This window comes from Populus trichocarpa, chromosome 3 (assembly GCF_000002775.5).
Source record: "Populus trichocarpa isolate Nisqually-1 chromosome 3, P.trichocarpa_v4.1, whole genome shotgun sequence".
Lineage (NCBI taxonomy): Eukaryota > Viridiplantae > Streptophyta > Magnoliopsida > Malpighiales > Salicaceae > Populus > Populus trichocarpa.
The window spans coordinates 4,749,218-4,766,663 of record NC_037287.2 but is presented as its reverse complement, the minus strand read 5'-3'; the positions used below and the strand labels follow the sequence as shown (position 1 = coordinate 4,766,663).

The window sequence follows — 17,446 nt, the reverse complement described above, 5'->3', positions numbered from 1 at the left end:
TTACCTTAGGTAGGGCGTATTTGGGGTACTAATACCTTCCCTTTACGCAACCAGTCCCCGTGCCTGATCTCTGAGACCAGTTAGGGTTCCTAGTGACCAAAATACTAGGTGGCGACTCCCACACCATTTTTTCACTACTAAGAGACAAAGAACTCCTTGTCTCACCATATTTACTAGATATATACCCCCCACCATTATATACGAGGGTGGACGATCGCCGCGACGTCGCACACCCGCGACATAGAGGTTGATTATATCTTCTAGTTGATGACTCCAGCTAAAATATTGAATGGTAAGTTATGTTCTTAATAGCTTGAGCAAGGCTGGTTTGGAAGATGCTATTATTGAGAGTAATAGTCATTCAAACACAAATTGTTTTCCAGCAAATTAAGCAACTTCAGCAAGAATTGGTAAGGTGCTTGGAATGTGAATATCTCCTGTAAGCTAAATTGATGAAATTCTTTTAGGACAACCTTGCCTTTAGATCAATTGTGACTTCAAGAAATATTAGGTACCAAGACAAATCCATATTCTTTGATGAATTCAGTACAGGAAGATAATGCAAATTTGTGTTTTTAACAATAATATTTGTGTTGTAATGTATTCCCCTTGATATTAAATATTTTTGGATATTTGTGTTGTAAATTTGAATTGATCATCCATATAAATCCAGCAATAATGTAATATACAAGGTATGAAGACAATGAAAAGTAAAACTCATGGAATTGGGCTTGAAAAGCTCCCACTAAATAAAATTGCACCAAACCAAAATCGAATTGAACTGAAAATACTTGCCCGGATTAACCAATAACCAATGAAGAAATTTAATTATTATATCACACAAAAGCTAAAATGCAAAACAAAACACGAATGAAAATTAATACAGCATTGCTTAAGCATTCATTTAAACTTGTTTAAATCTTAAAACTAGAATACACAACGATGCACCGAGTCTTAGTACCATCAAGGCCATGAAAATTAAAACTTGGATAAAATGGGAAGATTGTCCACCAGAAAATAATAGCAATTGTTGATGCTCACCTCAATAAAGTGAAACCAAGCTCGTCGCCAATATGGATTTATGTAAAGAATTGCACTTATCACCAGCAGCACCATGATGTAGGCAACCCCAAAGGTCACATAAAAAACCTCCATATCGATGAAGCCACCATCATCTTCATTGTTCGTTGAAGTTGGCGTTGGTGACGGTGGCATAGTCGCACCGCAAATCTTGAGTAGCGGTTCTCCACAAAGAAAAGGGTTGTCCTTGTAGCAGCTCTCTTCAAACGTGGCAAATTGTGCAACTCTCGCAAGAGTCTTGCCAGATAGATTATTGTGTGCCACACTGAAAAACTCTAAAAAAAATAGTTCAATAAGTTGAGGTGGGATTTCTCCATCCAATTTGTTGTAGGAAAGATCCAAGCTCTCTATTTCTTTTAAGTTCGAAAATGTTGGTGGAATTGGTCCCGTTAAACTGTTGTGCGAAAGGTTCAGTACTTTGATCATGCTGAGGTTTCCAATTTCAGGAGGAATCTCTCCTATGAAATTGTTGCATGAGAAATCAATTCCTGTGAAGTACTGGATAATGCTGCCTCTATAAGAAAGGGACACATTCTTCGTTGTAAACTCAAAGGATTGTTGTGATGAGGACAGATAATCATTGGAATCGTATTGTTGTGGGAAAGGATGACTAGATATCATCCAAGAGAGGATGTTACCAGAAAAGTGGTTGTGAGATAGATCAATCAGGGTTAATTGGTCCAACCTGCATAATCGAATTGGGATTTCACCTTCAAGATTGTTATAACTCAAGAGTAGAAATCTCAAGTTAGATAGTCTGTCAATCCATTTGGGAATACTACCAGTTAAATTATTATGGGAAAGATCTAGTGCAAACATCTCAAAGGAGTTATAAAATGTCATTGCGATCGGTCCTTGCAACTTATTTCTAGACAAATAAACATATCTCAAATTTGAAGTGTCGAATCTAGGTGGTAAACGACCAGAGAAATTGTTCCCTGATAAGTTCAAGAATTCAAGAGAAGACATATTCCCTATCCATCCAGGGATCTGCCCTTGCAAACTGTTGTTGGACAGGTCTAACCCTTTCAACGAGCTAATGTTACCTAACGAGAAAGGAATGCTTCCATTGAAACCATTGCTAGACATAAATAAAACTTCTAACCCTGGCAAACGAGCTCCAATTTCTAAAGGGATTTGGCCTTGGAAGTAATTCATGGATATACTTAGAAATGACAAATTCACATGAGAATTCTTTGGTAACAAGAATGGACCCAAAAGAGAACAATTTTCCAAAGAAAGATCATGTAGGTGTGTGTTGTTCTCAATCAACCAATTTGGAAACTCTCCCTTTATTTGGATGTTTGTAAGATCGAAAGATTGCAGGCTGAACTGATGGTAAAGGAACTTGGGAAATGCTCCTGCACCTTGTCCACGATTGCTTAAAGAGATGGACTCTAACTGGAACTTTGGGCTCAGACTATGATCATCTTCTTCTGCGTATATTTCATTATCTGAACCAATAAAATACTTGAGTTTTGAAAGGTTGTATAATGGGCTCAATGACATAGGGATCTTCAAGTGATTGAAAGAGAGATCTAGTTGTTGAAGGGAAGTCAAATTTGCCAGACACGGAGGCAAGAAACCACTGAGATCATTGTCATACATATATAGTTGTTGGAGATGATTTAAGTCACATAGGCCTGATCACATTATAATGTAGGAAAAATTAAAACTCTAAGAGTCTAATGAAAAATATATAAACTATAGAGAGAGAGAGAGAGAGTAATCAACTTTACCGATGGTTTGGAAGATGCTATTATCGAGAGTATTGGAACTCAAATCTAAATGTTCCAAGTTCTTGAGATTAAGGAAGCCTGCCACAATCAAGAAATTATATTAACATGGAAGCAATTAAAATTATAAAGGAAATGAAAGAGTAAGAGTTATTAACCTTACCTTGGGCTAGAGGTATTCGACCATCTAGTTTGCAGCCATGCAAATTCAAAGCTTTAAGAAAGGTCATCATTCTAATGGCTTGGAAGATGCTATTATTTAGAGTATTTAAATTCAAATCCAAGTATTCTAAGTTCTTGAGATCAAGAAAGCCTGTCACAATCAATTAAACAAGAAATTATATTAACTTGGAAGGAATTAAGATTAGAAATAATTCATTACTTATTAATCATGGCTAAAAAAAACTAAAAACATAAGGTAAGTGTAGAAATTGTATTGACCATTTAAGAGAAGGATTTTTTATACGTGTGACCCAAAAAATAAAAATAAACCATTGTTAATTTATTCTCCTCCTAAAAATAGCACTCTCTATGTATGAAGTTGCTTTTTTATTAAAGAAATTATTGTTTTTTATGTTATCATTATATTTACATTACACTAAAATGGTGTTAAGAGAGGAGCAAAATTAAAGTGAAATATTATTTATATTAAATGGATGGTAGAATTTTAAAATAATAAAGATTTAAATTGAGTTAAATTTGAGATTTAATTGTTTCTCCAAGACTTGTTTAGTAGATTGCAAAAACATAAAAGAGGAATTCTATGCAAACACATTTGATCGTAGCAGGCCACATAATGCTTGCAGACAAGTGTTTTAGAGAAGTAGAAAGGTCAATGATAAGTAATAATGGAGTTCAAATTTATTAATTTACCTCTAGAAGGTACACTTCCACTTAGTGCTCGCAATAATAGATTTTTTAGAGAAGGCAATGCTCCAAGGCTTTGAAGGGAGTGTTCATCTAGAGAACAACCGTCCATATACAAACTTTTCAATGAGCTTAAATTTTGCAACTCTGCACAAAAGGAAAGGAGTAGCAAATTGAATTTTTCAACTAAATCCAAATATATAAACATCACGACCTTTGTATTCCGTATATTATATTTTTCAAAATTTTCAATTAAATTTTGCAACTCTGCTCAAATATATATATATATATATATATAAAACTTACCGTCACCTAATATTCTTCCTCTAAAATCATTTTTGTTCAGATAAAGTGTCATGAGGCTTGGGAATGCTCCTAATGATTGCAGTAACTGGAAGCTACTTTCATAGGTTGTGATATCATGCAGGTATAGAGTAGTCAAGTTGCTTGGACCTGCAAGTTAGTCAGGGAAGAAACTGAATAATTAATATTGTATGGATATGGGCTTTAATAATTGGATGGGCTCATCATCATGATGCTACTAAATACTAATTACCTCTTGAGGCTACCAATTTGTCAATATTATTGCCGCTCAAACCCAAGACCTCCAAGCTGCTCAACGATTCTTGATATTTATATAAAATAATAGTTAATTAATTCACTACACCACATAAATTAAATTGTGTATTTCAAAATTAAATTTAATAGTGAATTAAAAATAATAGTATATAAAAAAAAAACTAACCTTTCAAATCTATTAACCCCTCTAATCTATTATAATCTAAATATAATGATTTAAGAGACGGAAATCCCTCCACATATGATAAAATACTGTTATCGAAACTATTTGATCTCAAGTTAAGGTAATCCAAATTTCTCAATCTTTGCAGCTCATAACCACCTATATATAAAAAAAACAAATTAAGACCTCATATAAAAAATAAAAAAGAAGATATTATTGTAGTAATTTAATTATGATTGATTGATCAAGAGGCATGTAATTACTCTTAAGAGCAAAACTAATCTAAATATTTTGTAATACTTAAGAGAGCAAACCTTTCTTCTCAACCCAACCAGCTAGACGATTACCCCTCAAGTTGAGAGCCTTGAGTTCTTGGAAAGGAAGTAATAAGGAGGCATTTAAGTACCAATCTCCCAGTTCCTCATTCCTTGTTTCCTCAAGATGGAGTTCGGTGACTCGACCTGTACTGCACTCAATACGTTCCCAAGAACAACAGTGGGCGTCAGCTTTTATCCAGGAGGGAAGGGAGGTGCCATTGGGATAGTTAAGAGAATCTTTGAGCTGCAAGAGAGCGATTCTCTCTTCATCCAAGCAACCAAGAGGCAGCCATCCTTGCAAGGAAACCATCATAATTACTAACAGTACCGTCAACATCTGAAGGAACACACCCATCTTAATATCAGAATATAAATGGTGATCAATATTTGTTATAGAGGACAGCTAGCGAGGAGGCTCAGGCTTTTATAGAGGACTTCACGGACCCATGCCGTGGAAAAAACTAATATAAGTCCCTATTGGAATTAGCAAATTTAAAAATACTACTTAAATTTGAGTTATTTGTTTTATGTTTTTTATTGATTTTTTATTTCAATCTTATCCTTCAATATTGGGTTGGTTAGGAATTGAGCTTATAATTTTTTTTAGATTTGCTTTCTATGGGGTTATCTCGGTCTCATGGTTCAGATCTTAGATTTAACATGTTTACCTAAATTGATTAGAGTCAATTTAATATGTTTTAGTCTTAATATTTTTTAAAAAAGATATTATCTTAGTTTTTTTATTTTTTAATCAAACTATATAATTTTAACCATCTTACAGGTTGTATTTGGATTTGTCAAGTTAACCATATTATATTTTTAACATTTAAATTTTTTCTATTAAAAAAATATTAGTAATTAAAAGTTTAAAGATCAAATTTGAAATAATCATCTAATAACAAAATATTTTTGAATTTTTCACAACTTTTAGAATGTTTTTTCCGTAAAAAAAAAAGAAAAATATTTTCATAAAAAACAAGCCAAATTTTTCTTTTATCAAAAAATATTTTTCATTAACTAGTAACTTTACTAAAGAAACATGAAAATTTTAAAAAATAGATTACAGAAAATCACTTTCTATGGAACAAACCTGTCTTGCTGTGAAGACATTCCAAAAAAATAAAATTCGTGAAATATTAGCCTTTCAAGAAATAGAGAAGCTTCCACTCTTCCTCCTTATATGAATTAATTAGCGGGTTGGAGAGCGGGAAAAACACGTTTGTTATTGAAGATTATAAAAGGCGATTGTTACAAATTAAAATTTCAAGATGAAGAAATCTGAAGGAGCAAACTAAGAATTTACCAAAATCTGAGCAAGTGGCTTCTAGATAAAATAAAGGAATCACATCAACATCACAAGTGGTTTCTAGATAAGCATAACCCTTTAAATTAAAAAAAATAGAGGAACAATGAGGGGTATAGTTTAATTGGTCAGAATTTAGATTTGCTCCCTAGATGTCATCAGTTCGAGTATCACAAACCTCAAGACCACTGGAGGCTTACATAGTCATTAATTTCAGAACTCGTGGGATTAATCGAGGTACACGCAAGCTGACCCGAATACCTACATTAATAATAAATAAATAAATAAAGCTAGAGGCACGCAATTTCCCACAAACCCTCTCGCACCCCATAAAAGAAATATAATGAAACATGACGGGGAACAAAGAAACTGTTTTTTTACGTACACAGCACGGTTGTTCTTCCACTTAGCAGATTAATTTGTATCATAAAATAAATTTATTTTTAAAATAATGAAACATGCTTGACTGATAAAAGCCCAAAAGTTAGAACTTGAGCGGCAATTTCCCGCAGCCATAATGAGAAACTGCTTTTTACATCCTCAGCACGTACAGTTGTTCTTCCTCTATTTGTATTTTCAATAATTAAATGCTGCCTCGATTAACATAACACTAAATCATAAAAAATAAAAATTTTGATTGTGGAATGGCATGCTAGTTGGATCTATTTGTTTTTTTTTTTGTGATTAAATTAATTATTTTGATAAATGACACATGTCAGGGAAAAATAAAAAAATAATCTTATTGTTATAAGGGCGTCTGGAAACGCGGTGCAAACCGCATTCCATTAAAATTCATTTTTTAAAAAAAATATTTTTATATGTTTTGGATCGTTTTGATAACTGATTTTAAAAATAAATTTTTAAAAATTAAAAAATATATATTTTTATATGTTTTGGATCGTTTTAATAACTGATTTTAAAAATAAATTTTTAAAAATTAAAAAAATATTAATTTAATACATCTTAACACGAAAAATATTTTAAAAAGTAATTAGAATTAAATTTCCAAACAAACCTTATAGAGTCATTGGAGCCTTTAATACTTTGCAAAGGCATGGAACACGATGACAAGAGAATGGAAGGTAGTTGTTGACTGCTGGCGTCAACCCAGAAAATTCTAAAATATTCTCATCATTTTCAAGAGAATTCTATCAAGAAGAAGTCTTTATTTATTCGGTAAGCCAGCAAAGTCAAAATGGAGTGGTAACTCATCATTTCCAAGAAAATTCTATCAAGGAACGAAGATACTTTCGAAGAATAACAGAAAATATCATCAGTATGCACATGCGTTTCCACAGAAGCTCTATTTAGCTTGGCTCTTATAAAAAACCTTTAGCTTATAAGAAAACAGTGTTATTAGTTAAATATATTTATAAAAAACAACAAATAAAAAATAAATATAATTAAAAAAAATCTTACCATCCACTTTACATGCTAAATGAATAGAATAGAGACACTAGTGTGTGTGGTAACCATAAAGACGTTGGCTCTGCTTTTCCGCACTCAAGTATGATCGTCACACAAAACAATCGGACATCACTTGTTGAATATATTCTGCATACACGGCCTCTAAGACATATGGAGGTCTTAAATCCTTCCAATCTCCATCTCCTTTCAGCCTGAAAGCTCTTTTTTTATATATATTTTTTTGTTTTTTTTATGCCCCATATAAAAAATCATGCAAACCGACCCCATATATAATTGGGCTTGTAGAATCTCTTGACTACATTTAAGCCTAATTCAATTGTCGAATTAAAAGCTTGCTAGTTGTTTGGTGTGATCATGCATGTTTTTTAGCTTAGCTCTATCCCATTAATTCATAAAAGAGTATGCTAGGCTTTCTAAATTGCCTAGTTGTGGCAATTCTTCTGTGATGTCATCATTGATGAGCATAGCTCCTCAGAAAGCAGTCATGGCCGAAACTAAGGAAGAAGTAGATGCTGATGAGGTCAAGTTAAACACTGTTCTTGCAGTTAAGGCTGGTTTATACCAATTGATGGAGTTGTTGTTGATGGTAACTGTGAAGTGGATTCCGGATTCCGTAGTGTGGGTTGGAACTATTAACTTAAATGGTGTCAATACTTCTCTCTGACACTCTATGAATTGTTTTTTAATGCATTTTGGCTTTGGTGGTAATGGAGTATTTATCACTTTCAGGTAATGTCAGTGTTAGAACTACTGCTTTAGTTGAAGACTGTGTGGTGGCTAAAATGGCAAAGCTTGTGGAAGAAGCTCCGAACAGCAAGTCTAAAACTCAAAGATTCATAAGCTTTCACTGAAGTAGAGTACCGAGAATGTTGAATTCATGTCTCAGAAGCTGTTGATGAAGAAGCTGCTGACAAAGAAGCTGCTGATGAAGAAACAGCTGATGTGGAAGCTGTTATAAGTTTTAGTTTTAATAAAACACTAGCTATTTGAATTAGTCAATTTCTGTTAGGATTGATATAATCCTTTTGTTTAATTATTATCCTTTGAATTCTGTTACGTAACAGCAGGAGATAATGTTGTTGTTACTTGCCTTTAAAGCTTTACTTTTCAATGTTTTCCATGAAGCCTCATAATCAATAAAATAGTAAATTCCAGCAAGAAGTCGATATTCGTTCTCTTTTGCATTTTCATTTGTTAAAATCCAACAAATTGGTATCAGAGCCGATTTTTTTCTTGAGAGATCTGTGAGACAGAGAGAGCCTAAACACTTACCCTAAACACTTACCATTCTTCTAAAAAACCAATCAAAACAAAATGAATTCAGAAGCCTCCATAATTTAATGGCACCACCAGTATTTGATGGAACAAACTATCAAGTTTGGGCTGTTCGAATGGAAGCTTATCTTGATGCAAATGATCAGTGGGAAGCCGTTGAAAACACATATGAGGTTCCTCTTTTGCTTGACAATCCAACTATAGCTTAAATGAAAAATCATAAGGGGAGTAAGCAAAAGAAATCAAAGGCAAAAGCTAGCCTATTTGCAGCTGTCTTGTCTTCAATCTTCACCAGAATCATGACTCTGAAGACAACAAATGAGATATGGAACTTTCTAAAAAAGGAATATGAAGGGAATGAACGAGTGAAGGGCATGCAAGTTTTAAATCTCATCAGAGAATTTGAGATGCAAAGAATGAATGAATCAGAAACCATCAAGGATTACTCTGACAGACTTCTTGACATTGTAAACAAAGTAAGACTTCTTGGTACTGAATTTACTGATTCTAGAATTGTTCAAAAAATTCTTGTTACAGTCCCTGAAAAATTTGAAGCTACAATATCATCAATAGAAAACTCAAAGGATGTATCAAGCATCACTTTGGCAGAGCTACTGAATGCACTGCAGGCTCAAGAACAAAGAAGACTCATGAGGCAAGCAGGTTCTGTGGAAGGTGCTTTTTTTGCAAAATCACAGAACAACATACAACAAAGAAACAGAAATTACAGCAGCAGCAACACAACATTTCCATTGTGTTCTTACTGCAAAAAATCCAACCATCCACAGAGCAGATGTTGGTGGAGGCCGGATATAAAATGTCACAAATGTGGACAGCTAGGACACATTGGAAGGGTATGCAAATCTCAACAACAACAGCAGCAGCAAGGAGAAGTCAAAACTGTTGTTGAACAACCTGAAGAAGAACAATTGTTTGTAGCATCATGTTTTGTTGCCAATAACTCAACAGAGAGCTGGCTTATAGACAGTGGTTGTACCAGCCACATGACCTATGATAAAGAGCTTTTCAAAAGGCTCGACAAAATAGTTATTTCCAAAGTGAGAATTGGAAATGGGGCATGTCTTGCAGTAAAAGGTAAACGAACGGTGGCAATCAAAGGCAACACGGGTTTAAAATTAATTTCTGATGTCTTATATGTTCCTGAAATTAATCAAAATCTTTTGAGTGTTGGTCAGCTGCTTGAGAAAGGATATAAGGTGCTGTTTGAAAACAAGTTTTGCTTGATTACTGATGCACAAAACAAGGAAGTATTTAAAATTCAGATGCAAAGTAAAAGCTTTGCCTTGAATTTTACAGAAGAAGAACAAGCAGCAGTACATGAAGAAAATAGCAGTACAATGCTTTGGCATAGAAGATTGGGGCATTTTCATCATACAGCTATACTCTTTATGAAAAACAACAATCTTGTGAAAGGCCTACTTGATTTAGAAGAAGATCTTCCATTGTGTGTAGCCTGTCAGTATGGGAAGCGGACAAGACTCCCATTTCCACACAATAAAAGCTGGAGAGCTACACAGAAACTACAACTAGTGCACACTAATGTGGGAGGACCTCTAAAAATATCATCATTAAACGGCAGTAAGTATTACATTACTTTCATTGATGATCATACAAGAATGTGCTGGATTTATTTCATGAAGTATAAATCTGAAGTTGCTGATATCTTCTGGAAGTTCAAAGCTTGGGTGGAAAAACAAAGCACACACAAAATGCAGGTGGTCAGATCAGATAATGGAACAGAATATACCTCAGAACAATTCAACAAGTTCTGTGAAAAGGAAGGCATTGAACATCAGCTGACAGCACCTTATACCCCTCAGCAAAATGGGGTTGTTGAGAGAAAAAACAGAACACTCATGGAGATGACAAGATGTTTATTACATGAAAAAGGATTGCCAAAGAATTTATGGGTTGAGGCTGCAAATACAGTAGTGTTTCTTTTGAACAGATTGCCAACAAAAGCTCTGCAACAGAAAACTCCATTTGAGGCATGGTATGGCTATAAACCAAAGTTGCAAAATTTAAAAACTTTCGGTTGTCTTTGTTTCTCTTACATTCCACAGGTCAAAAGAGACAAACTTGATAAAAAGGCAGAACCTGAAATCTTTGTAGGCTACAGCTTAGTATCCAAAGCCTACAGGATTTATCTTCCACAAGACAACATAGTGATTGTTAGCAGAAACATCCAATTCTTTGAGTCAGAAAGCTGGAACTGGGAGAAAAATAAGCTTGAATTTCAAGAGGAGAATGCTGATGTTGATGATGAATCTGTTACAAAAATCAGACTTGGTTGCTTGTGAACAGACCTGCACATAAAAAGGCCATAGGAGTCAAATGGGTTTATAGAACCAAGTTCAATGCTGACGGTTCTATAAATAAACACAAAGCAAGACTTGTTGTCAAGGGATATGCTTAGATGTTTGGGGTGGATTTTTCTGAAACATTTGCTCCGGTTGCCAGGCTTGATACTATAAGAATGTTGCTTGCTCTTGCTGCTCAAAATGGCTGGACTATCATCAAATGGATTTCAAATCTGCTTTTTTAAATGGATATTTGGAGGAGGAAATATTCGTGGAGCAGCCTGAAGGTTTTGTTGTTCAAGGAGAAGAGGAGAAAGTATATTTGCTGAAAATGGCTCTCTATGGTTTAAAGCAAGCACCAAGGGCTTGGTACAGCAGGATTGATGCTCATTCGTTAGACTTAGGCTTTACAAAAAGTCTAAGTGAATTTACACTCTATCTCAGAAAAATCAATGATGAATTGCTTGTGGTTTCTCTTTATGTGGATGACTTACTTGTGACAGGAAGTAACATGGAGCAGATTGATGTGTTCAAAAGAGAAATGAAAAAAGTCTTTGAAATGACTGACTTGGGGAAGATGACATTCTTTCTCGGCATGGAAGTTCAACAAAAGCATAATGAAATCTTCATATGTCAGCAAAAATATGCCAAAGAGATTTTAAAGAAGTTCAACATGGAAGAGTGCAGATCAACAGCAACACCAATGAATCAAACGGAGAAATTTTGCAAAGAAGATGGAGCTGCAAAGATTGATGAAACACTCTATAGAAACTTAATAGGATGCTTGATGTATCTTACTGCAACAAGACCCGACATTATGAATGCTACAAGTATACTTTCAAGGTATATGCATTGTGCAAGTGAAATTCATTTTCAGGCAGCAAAAAGAATTGTCAGATATATTAAGGGAACAATTGACTATGGATTGAAGTTTTGTCAAGTCAAAAACTCCATACTTCATGGTTATTCTGACAGTGATTGGGCCAACTGTGTTGATGATATGAGAAGCACTTTAGGTTATTGTTTTTGTTTTGGTTCTGTCATTTTTTCGTGGAGTTCAAAGAAGCAAGAAGTCATTGCTCAATCCACAGCTGAGGCAGAGTATGTTGTTGCTACTGCTGCTGTGAATCAGGCTATTTGGATTAGAAAGTTAATGGCTGATCTGCTGATGGAGCAAAAGGAAAGCACACAAATACTTGTAGACAATCAAGCTGCAATTGCAATTGCAAAAAATCCTGTGTTTCATGGAAAAATGAAACATTTCAAACTGAAACTCTATTTCCTAAGAGAAGTTTAAAGAGAAGGTGAAATACAGCTAATCTATTGCAAAACAGAAAATCAAAATGCTGATATTCTGACCAAGCCGCTTCCTCAAGCTAAGTATGAATTCTTTAGGCAGAGACTTGGAGTCTGCAGCTTCAGAGCCAAAGAGGAGTGTTGAATTCATGTCTCAGAAGCTGTTGATGAAGAAGCTGCTGACAAAGAAGCTGCTGATGAAGAAACAGCTGATGTGGAAGCTGTTATGAGTTTTAGTTTTAATAAAACACTAGCTATTTGAATTAGTCAATTTCTGTTAGGATTGATATAATCCTTTTGTTTAATTATTATCCTTTGAATTATGTTACGTAACATCAGGAGATAATGTTGCTGTTACTTGCCTTTAAAGCTTTACTTTTCAATGTTTTCCATGAAGCCTGCATAATCAATAAAACAGTAAATTCCAGCAAGAAGTCGATACTCGTTCTCTTTTGCATTTTCATTTGTTAAAATCCAACAGAGAACGAGTATTTGGACAGCCCTTCACATCATTCTTTTAGAATGAATCGTCAGCTCCATTTGCTAGACAATCCTACCTTTCACTTTGTGGGAAAGTTTTCATTTTAGTTCATTGTTCAGATTTGCAGCGGTGATATTCATGCCGGCTGGCGTGGCAGTGATTCCTAGTAACAAACTGGTAGAATTGGGCTTTCGAGGTGTTCTAAATGGTTTGGTGCTTTGCTCTTATAGTGCCGACAATAGAAGGCGATAAGAAGACAGGAAAGACTGTTGGATATGTGTACTATGGAGCAACTCTTGCTTGGATTTTCAGTCTCTCTGACAGCTGCAGGACAGGGGTTGCAGAGGCCATCAAGGAACTGAAGTCATTAGGCATTAGAGCTGCTATGCTTACAGGAGATAGTGAAGCGGCTGCTATGTATGTACAAGAACAGGTGAAGCTCTTATCCGTAATCATATCTACTTTCTGGTCTATTTGCGTTTCACTTCACACTGACATGGAAGTAAAATTAATGCCATGTGCAGCTAGATCATGCGCTTGAAGTAGTTCATGCAGAACTCCTACCTGAAGGCAAGGCTACGATTATCAAAGAACTTAAGAAGGAAGGGCCAACAGCAATGACTGGAGATGGCCTGAATGATGCCCCTGCATTAGCTATCGCTGATATTGGCATTTCAATGGGAATTTCAGGCTCGGCACTTGCAATAGATACAGGACATTTGATTCTTATGCCCAATGATTTTAGAAAAGTCCCGAAAACAGCCATCCGGCTTGCTCGCAAAGCTCATAGGAAAGTTACTGAGAATGTGATTATGTCCATGTCCACAAAGTCTGCTATCCTTGCCTTGGCTTTTGCTGGTCACCCACTTGTTCGGGCAGCTGTTCTTGCCGATGTGAGTACATGTTTGTTGGTGATTTTCAACAGCATGCTGCTTTTACGAGGGACACAACATCTTGCTGGAAAATGCAATAAAACATCAGGTGCATTGCGTTCACATAAACATGGTAATAAGAATTCATCGCATAATAATCACAGTGACTGTTGCTCTATCAAAAAAGTCGAGAAGGTGCAATGTGGGAGTCAAAAATGTTGTTCTAGCCAGAGAGTTGAGAAAGTTGTGCCTCTGGTGGTTGCTCTAACGTGAAAGTTGAGAAGGTGCAGGGTGGAGCTCAAAATTCAAGCTGTTCCTCAGGGTGTTGCTCTATCCCTTAAAGTTGAGAAGGTGCCAAGTGGAGCTCAAAATTAAATCTGCACCTCAGGGTTTTGCTCTATCCCTAAAGTTGAGAAGGTGCCAATTGGAGCTCAAAATTAAATCTGCACCTCAGGGTGTTGCTCTATGAAGAGCTGAGATGTTAGGAAACGATAATATTTGTCAAATTGAATGAATCAATCAGATTTATACACGGAAATATAACGCTGGAAAACAGATTATGCATGGTTTGTTATAACAGCTGTATAGTGCTAAAGATAGACGTGTCTGTTATGCCCCTAGAGCTTGACATGAGAGGCACTACCAGAAAATCAGCGAAAACCAACGGAATTACCGACGAAATTTTTTCATCAATAATTTTTACCGACGGAAATAATTTCGTCTCTAATTCTGTCGGTATATACCGACAAACAATTTCTGTCAGAGATACAGTCGGTATATACCGACCGTATCACCGACGGATTATATAGTTTTTTTTGAAAAGTTGCAACGGTGTGATGACGTGGATTTTTTTCAGACGATTTTACCGACGGAATGACCGAGGGATTCAAATCGGGATCTCCGTACAATGACGTGGCACAGTCACCGGCGGACTCACCGACGGGTATATCGACGGAAATGTTCCGTAGGTGATTCCATCGGTAAAAGCCAATATATACCCACTCTGCCGACACTCTCTTCCTCTATTTCTCCTTCCTCTTCCCCTTTTTCTTCCCCATCCCAACTCTCCCCTCCCAAACTGCAGCCAAACACCCATCCCAACTCTCCCCCTCTTCTCAACACAAGCACTCAAGTTTCTTATACTTTTGTACGTGGTCACAACATCCGTTCTCCGAGCAATTTATTGTGGATTTTATCATTTTTAGTTTTAACATTTAAATGTCAATTTTATTGTTTTTTATTTTTTTTTAGTATATGTATTTTGTTAACGTATGTACTTGTTTAATTGTTATTTGTCAAAGAAACGTGTAGTATGAATGTATAATTTTGTAGTTGTTATAGTTTGTTTTATATTTTGTCAAATTGTATTTGTTTGTAAATTGTTGAAACTTTGTTTGAATTACACCGAATTAGATGTGTTGTGATGAAATAAATAATAGCTTGTTTAACGGGTCCGTTTTAATTTTTATCAATTCTATTGCAAGGTTGTGATTTCTGTAAATTTATATATGTATAAATTTTTATGGACGTTGATAATTGATAATTGATAATGAATATTTAACATAAGTGTGTTTTTAGTTTGTTGGATAATGTCAGTGCAAACCAATATTTTTGCAAATTTATTTACGTAACATAGTTAATTAATACATGTTGTCATCATAATTTTATAGAGGTTCGATAGAAGTCATGGATGATCGTTCATGGATGTATCAGGACTCACCCTAAGGATTGCGGAAGATGGATTATTGTAACGGGGTTCAGGGTTTTATTAATTTCACAACATCTATTCCAAGAAATTTTACTGATAGCGGTATTAGGTATTCATGTAGGAAGTGTAAAAATAAAAAGTTTTTGCATCAAGATGTTGTAACGATGCATCTTCTAAACAAAGGGTTCATGGAGGATTACCTGTGTTGGTATGCACACGGAGAACTATTTGTTCCTAATGAGAGAATGGTAGAAAGGGTGGTTGGGTCAACTGCTAGCAATGTGCATGAAGTTGGAAATGACAACAATAATCCTTACAGAAATATGGTTATGGATGCAATGAGAATAAGTGAAGGTAATGTCAGTGAATGTCCAATCATAGAAGAAGAACCTAATGTAGATGCAGCAAGGTTTTTTGATCTGTTGAAAGATTCTAACGAACCATTATGGGATGGCTGCAAGAACCATAGTAAATTATTGCGCGTAGCACAGGTGTTCACCATCAAGTTAGATCACGGGTTGAGTGGGCCGGTTATGACAAGATTATCGAATGGGCGAGAAGCATTTTACCTGAAGGGAAAGGCTGAAAGAGAACTTCTATGCTGCAAAGTCCATGATGAAACCCCTCGGTTTAGGATACCAGAAAATTGACATATGCCCTAACTTCTACATGTTATACTACCTTGAAAATGCTGAGTTGACCGAGTGCACGACATGTGGGCATTCCCGTTACAAACCCAGAACCGACAGGGGAAAGACTCTCATGGCATATAAAAAACTTAGATATTTCTTAATCACACCTAGACTGTAGAGGTTATTCATGTCACTAAGGACTGTTGAGCACATGACATGACACCAATCACATCATGCGGTTGATGGAGCGATGGTGCATCCTTCTAACGGTGAAGCATGGAAACACTTAACAGTGTGCATCCTCACTTTTCAATTGAATCAAGGAATGTGCATCTTGGGTTGTGTACATACGGATTCAACCCATTCGGGTCATTTGCTGCTCCTTATTCTTATTGGCCGGTTATACTGATGGTTTATAACTTGCCACCGGGGATGTGTATGAGGCCGGAGTTCATGTTTTTATCTATGGTCATACCAGGTCCGAGCAGTCCGGGGTGGAATATAGATGTTTGTCTTCAACTGTTAATTAATGAGTTGACACAGTTGTGGTCTTCTGGAGCTTTGACTTATGATATCTCGAGGAAACATAATTTTGTTATGAGAGCGGCTTTGATGTGGACTATTAATGATTTCCCAGCTTATGTAATGGTTTCTAGTTGGAGCATGCATGGAAAAAGAGCATGTCCATACTGTATGGAGAACAACAAGGCATTCACACTAACAAACGGGGGTAAAGCTTCTTTTTTTTACTGTCACCGTCGTTTCTTGCCACCGAATCACAGGTATAGAAAGAACAGAAAGGATTTTTTTGTTGGCAGAGTTGAAAAGGATGTTGCACCCCCGCATCTTTCTGGTGAAAAATTGCATGATGTTGTGTCAGAGTATGGTGACATTGTGTTTGGTCTCCAATCAGGTAAGAAGAAGTTTCCTAGTTTTGGTTTGACCCATAATTGGGTAAAGTAAAGTATATTTTGGGAGCTTTCTTATTGGAAGACCAATCTTCTCCGCCATAACCTTGACATCATGCACATTGAAAAGAATGTGTTTGAGAACATTTTCAACACCGTCATGGATGTGAAGGGGAAGACAAAGGACAACATCAAGGCTAGATTGGATTTAGCGTTGTTCTGTAACTATAAAAATATGGAGTTGGTTTGTTATGGGTCACGGGTCGCAAAACCAAGAGCACGCTTCATGTTAGAGAAAAACACACAAGAGACCGGTCCAGTATAGATGGTTGTATACATTCGAGAGGTTAGATATTACAGTTGCTATGTAATTCATAATTAAATGTTTTTTTATTTTTTTTAATTCTATATATGCAGGTACTTGTTCAATCTAAAAAAAAAGGTTAAGAACAAGGCGCATGTTGAGGCGTCAATATGTGA

At 35.6% G+C, this 17,446-nt stretch overlaps 2 protein-coding genes across 2 annotated transcripts; one reads left to right on the top strand and one right to left on the bottom strand.

The window, feature by feature from the left end:
- Nucleotides 1-815: 815 nt before the first annotated feature.
- Nucleotides 816-4,580, bottom strand: LOC7483519 (receptor like protein 21). The gene is made up of 6 exons (XM_052451023.1): nt 4,240-4,580; nt 3,990-4,136; nt 3,690-3,830; nt 2,980-3,129; nt 2,820-2,897; nt 816-2,723 (listed from the first exon to the last, which is right to left on the bottom strand). The coding sequence occupies exons 2-6, from the start codon at nt 4,039-4,041 to the stop codon at nt 979-981; spliced, it is 2,166 nt and encodes a 721-aa protein (XP_052306983.1). The 5' UTR covers nt 4,042-4,136; nt 4,240-4,580; the 3' UTR covers nt 816-978.
- An 8,281-nt stretch (nt 4,581-12,861) lies between these two features.
- On the top strand, nt 12,862-14,190 carry LOC18096797 (cadmium/zinc-transporting ATPase HMA2). Its single transcript, XM_006385357.3, has 2 exons — nt 12,862-13,279; nt 13,371-14,190. The coding sequence occupies exons 1-2, from the start codon at nt 13,052-13,054 to the stop codon at nt 13,989-13,991; spliced, it is 849 nt and encodes a 282-aa protein (XP_006385419.1). The 5' UTR covers nt 12,862-13,051; the 3' UTR covers nt 13,992-14,190.
- Nucleotides 14,191-17,446: the final 3,256 nt, after the last annotated feature.

Bases quoted from the DNA above. Each gene is read 5' to 3' on its own strand.
- LOC7483519 (XM_052451023.1), bottom strand. From the start codon at position 4,041: ATGACACTTTATCTGAACAAAAATGATTTTAGAGGAAGAATATTAGGT. The intron at 3,130-3,689 runs GTAAATTAATAA...TGATTGTGACAG, and splicing joins TGGAAGTGTACCTTCTAGAG to GCTTTCTTGATCTCAAGAAC. The intron at 2,724-2,819 runs GTAAAGTTGATT...TAATGTGATCAG, and splicing joins TAGCATCTTCCAAACCATCG to GCCTATGTGACTTAAATCAT.
- LOC18096797 (XM_006385357.3), top strand. From the start codon at position 13,052: ATGGTTTGGTGCTTTGCTCTTATAGTGCCGACAATAGAAGGCGATAAG. The intron at 13,280-13,370 runs GTGAAGCTCTTA...TGCCATGTGCAG, and splicing joins CTATGTATGTACAAGAACAG to CTAGATCATGCGCTTGAAGT.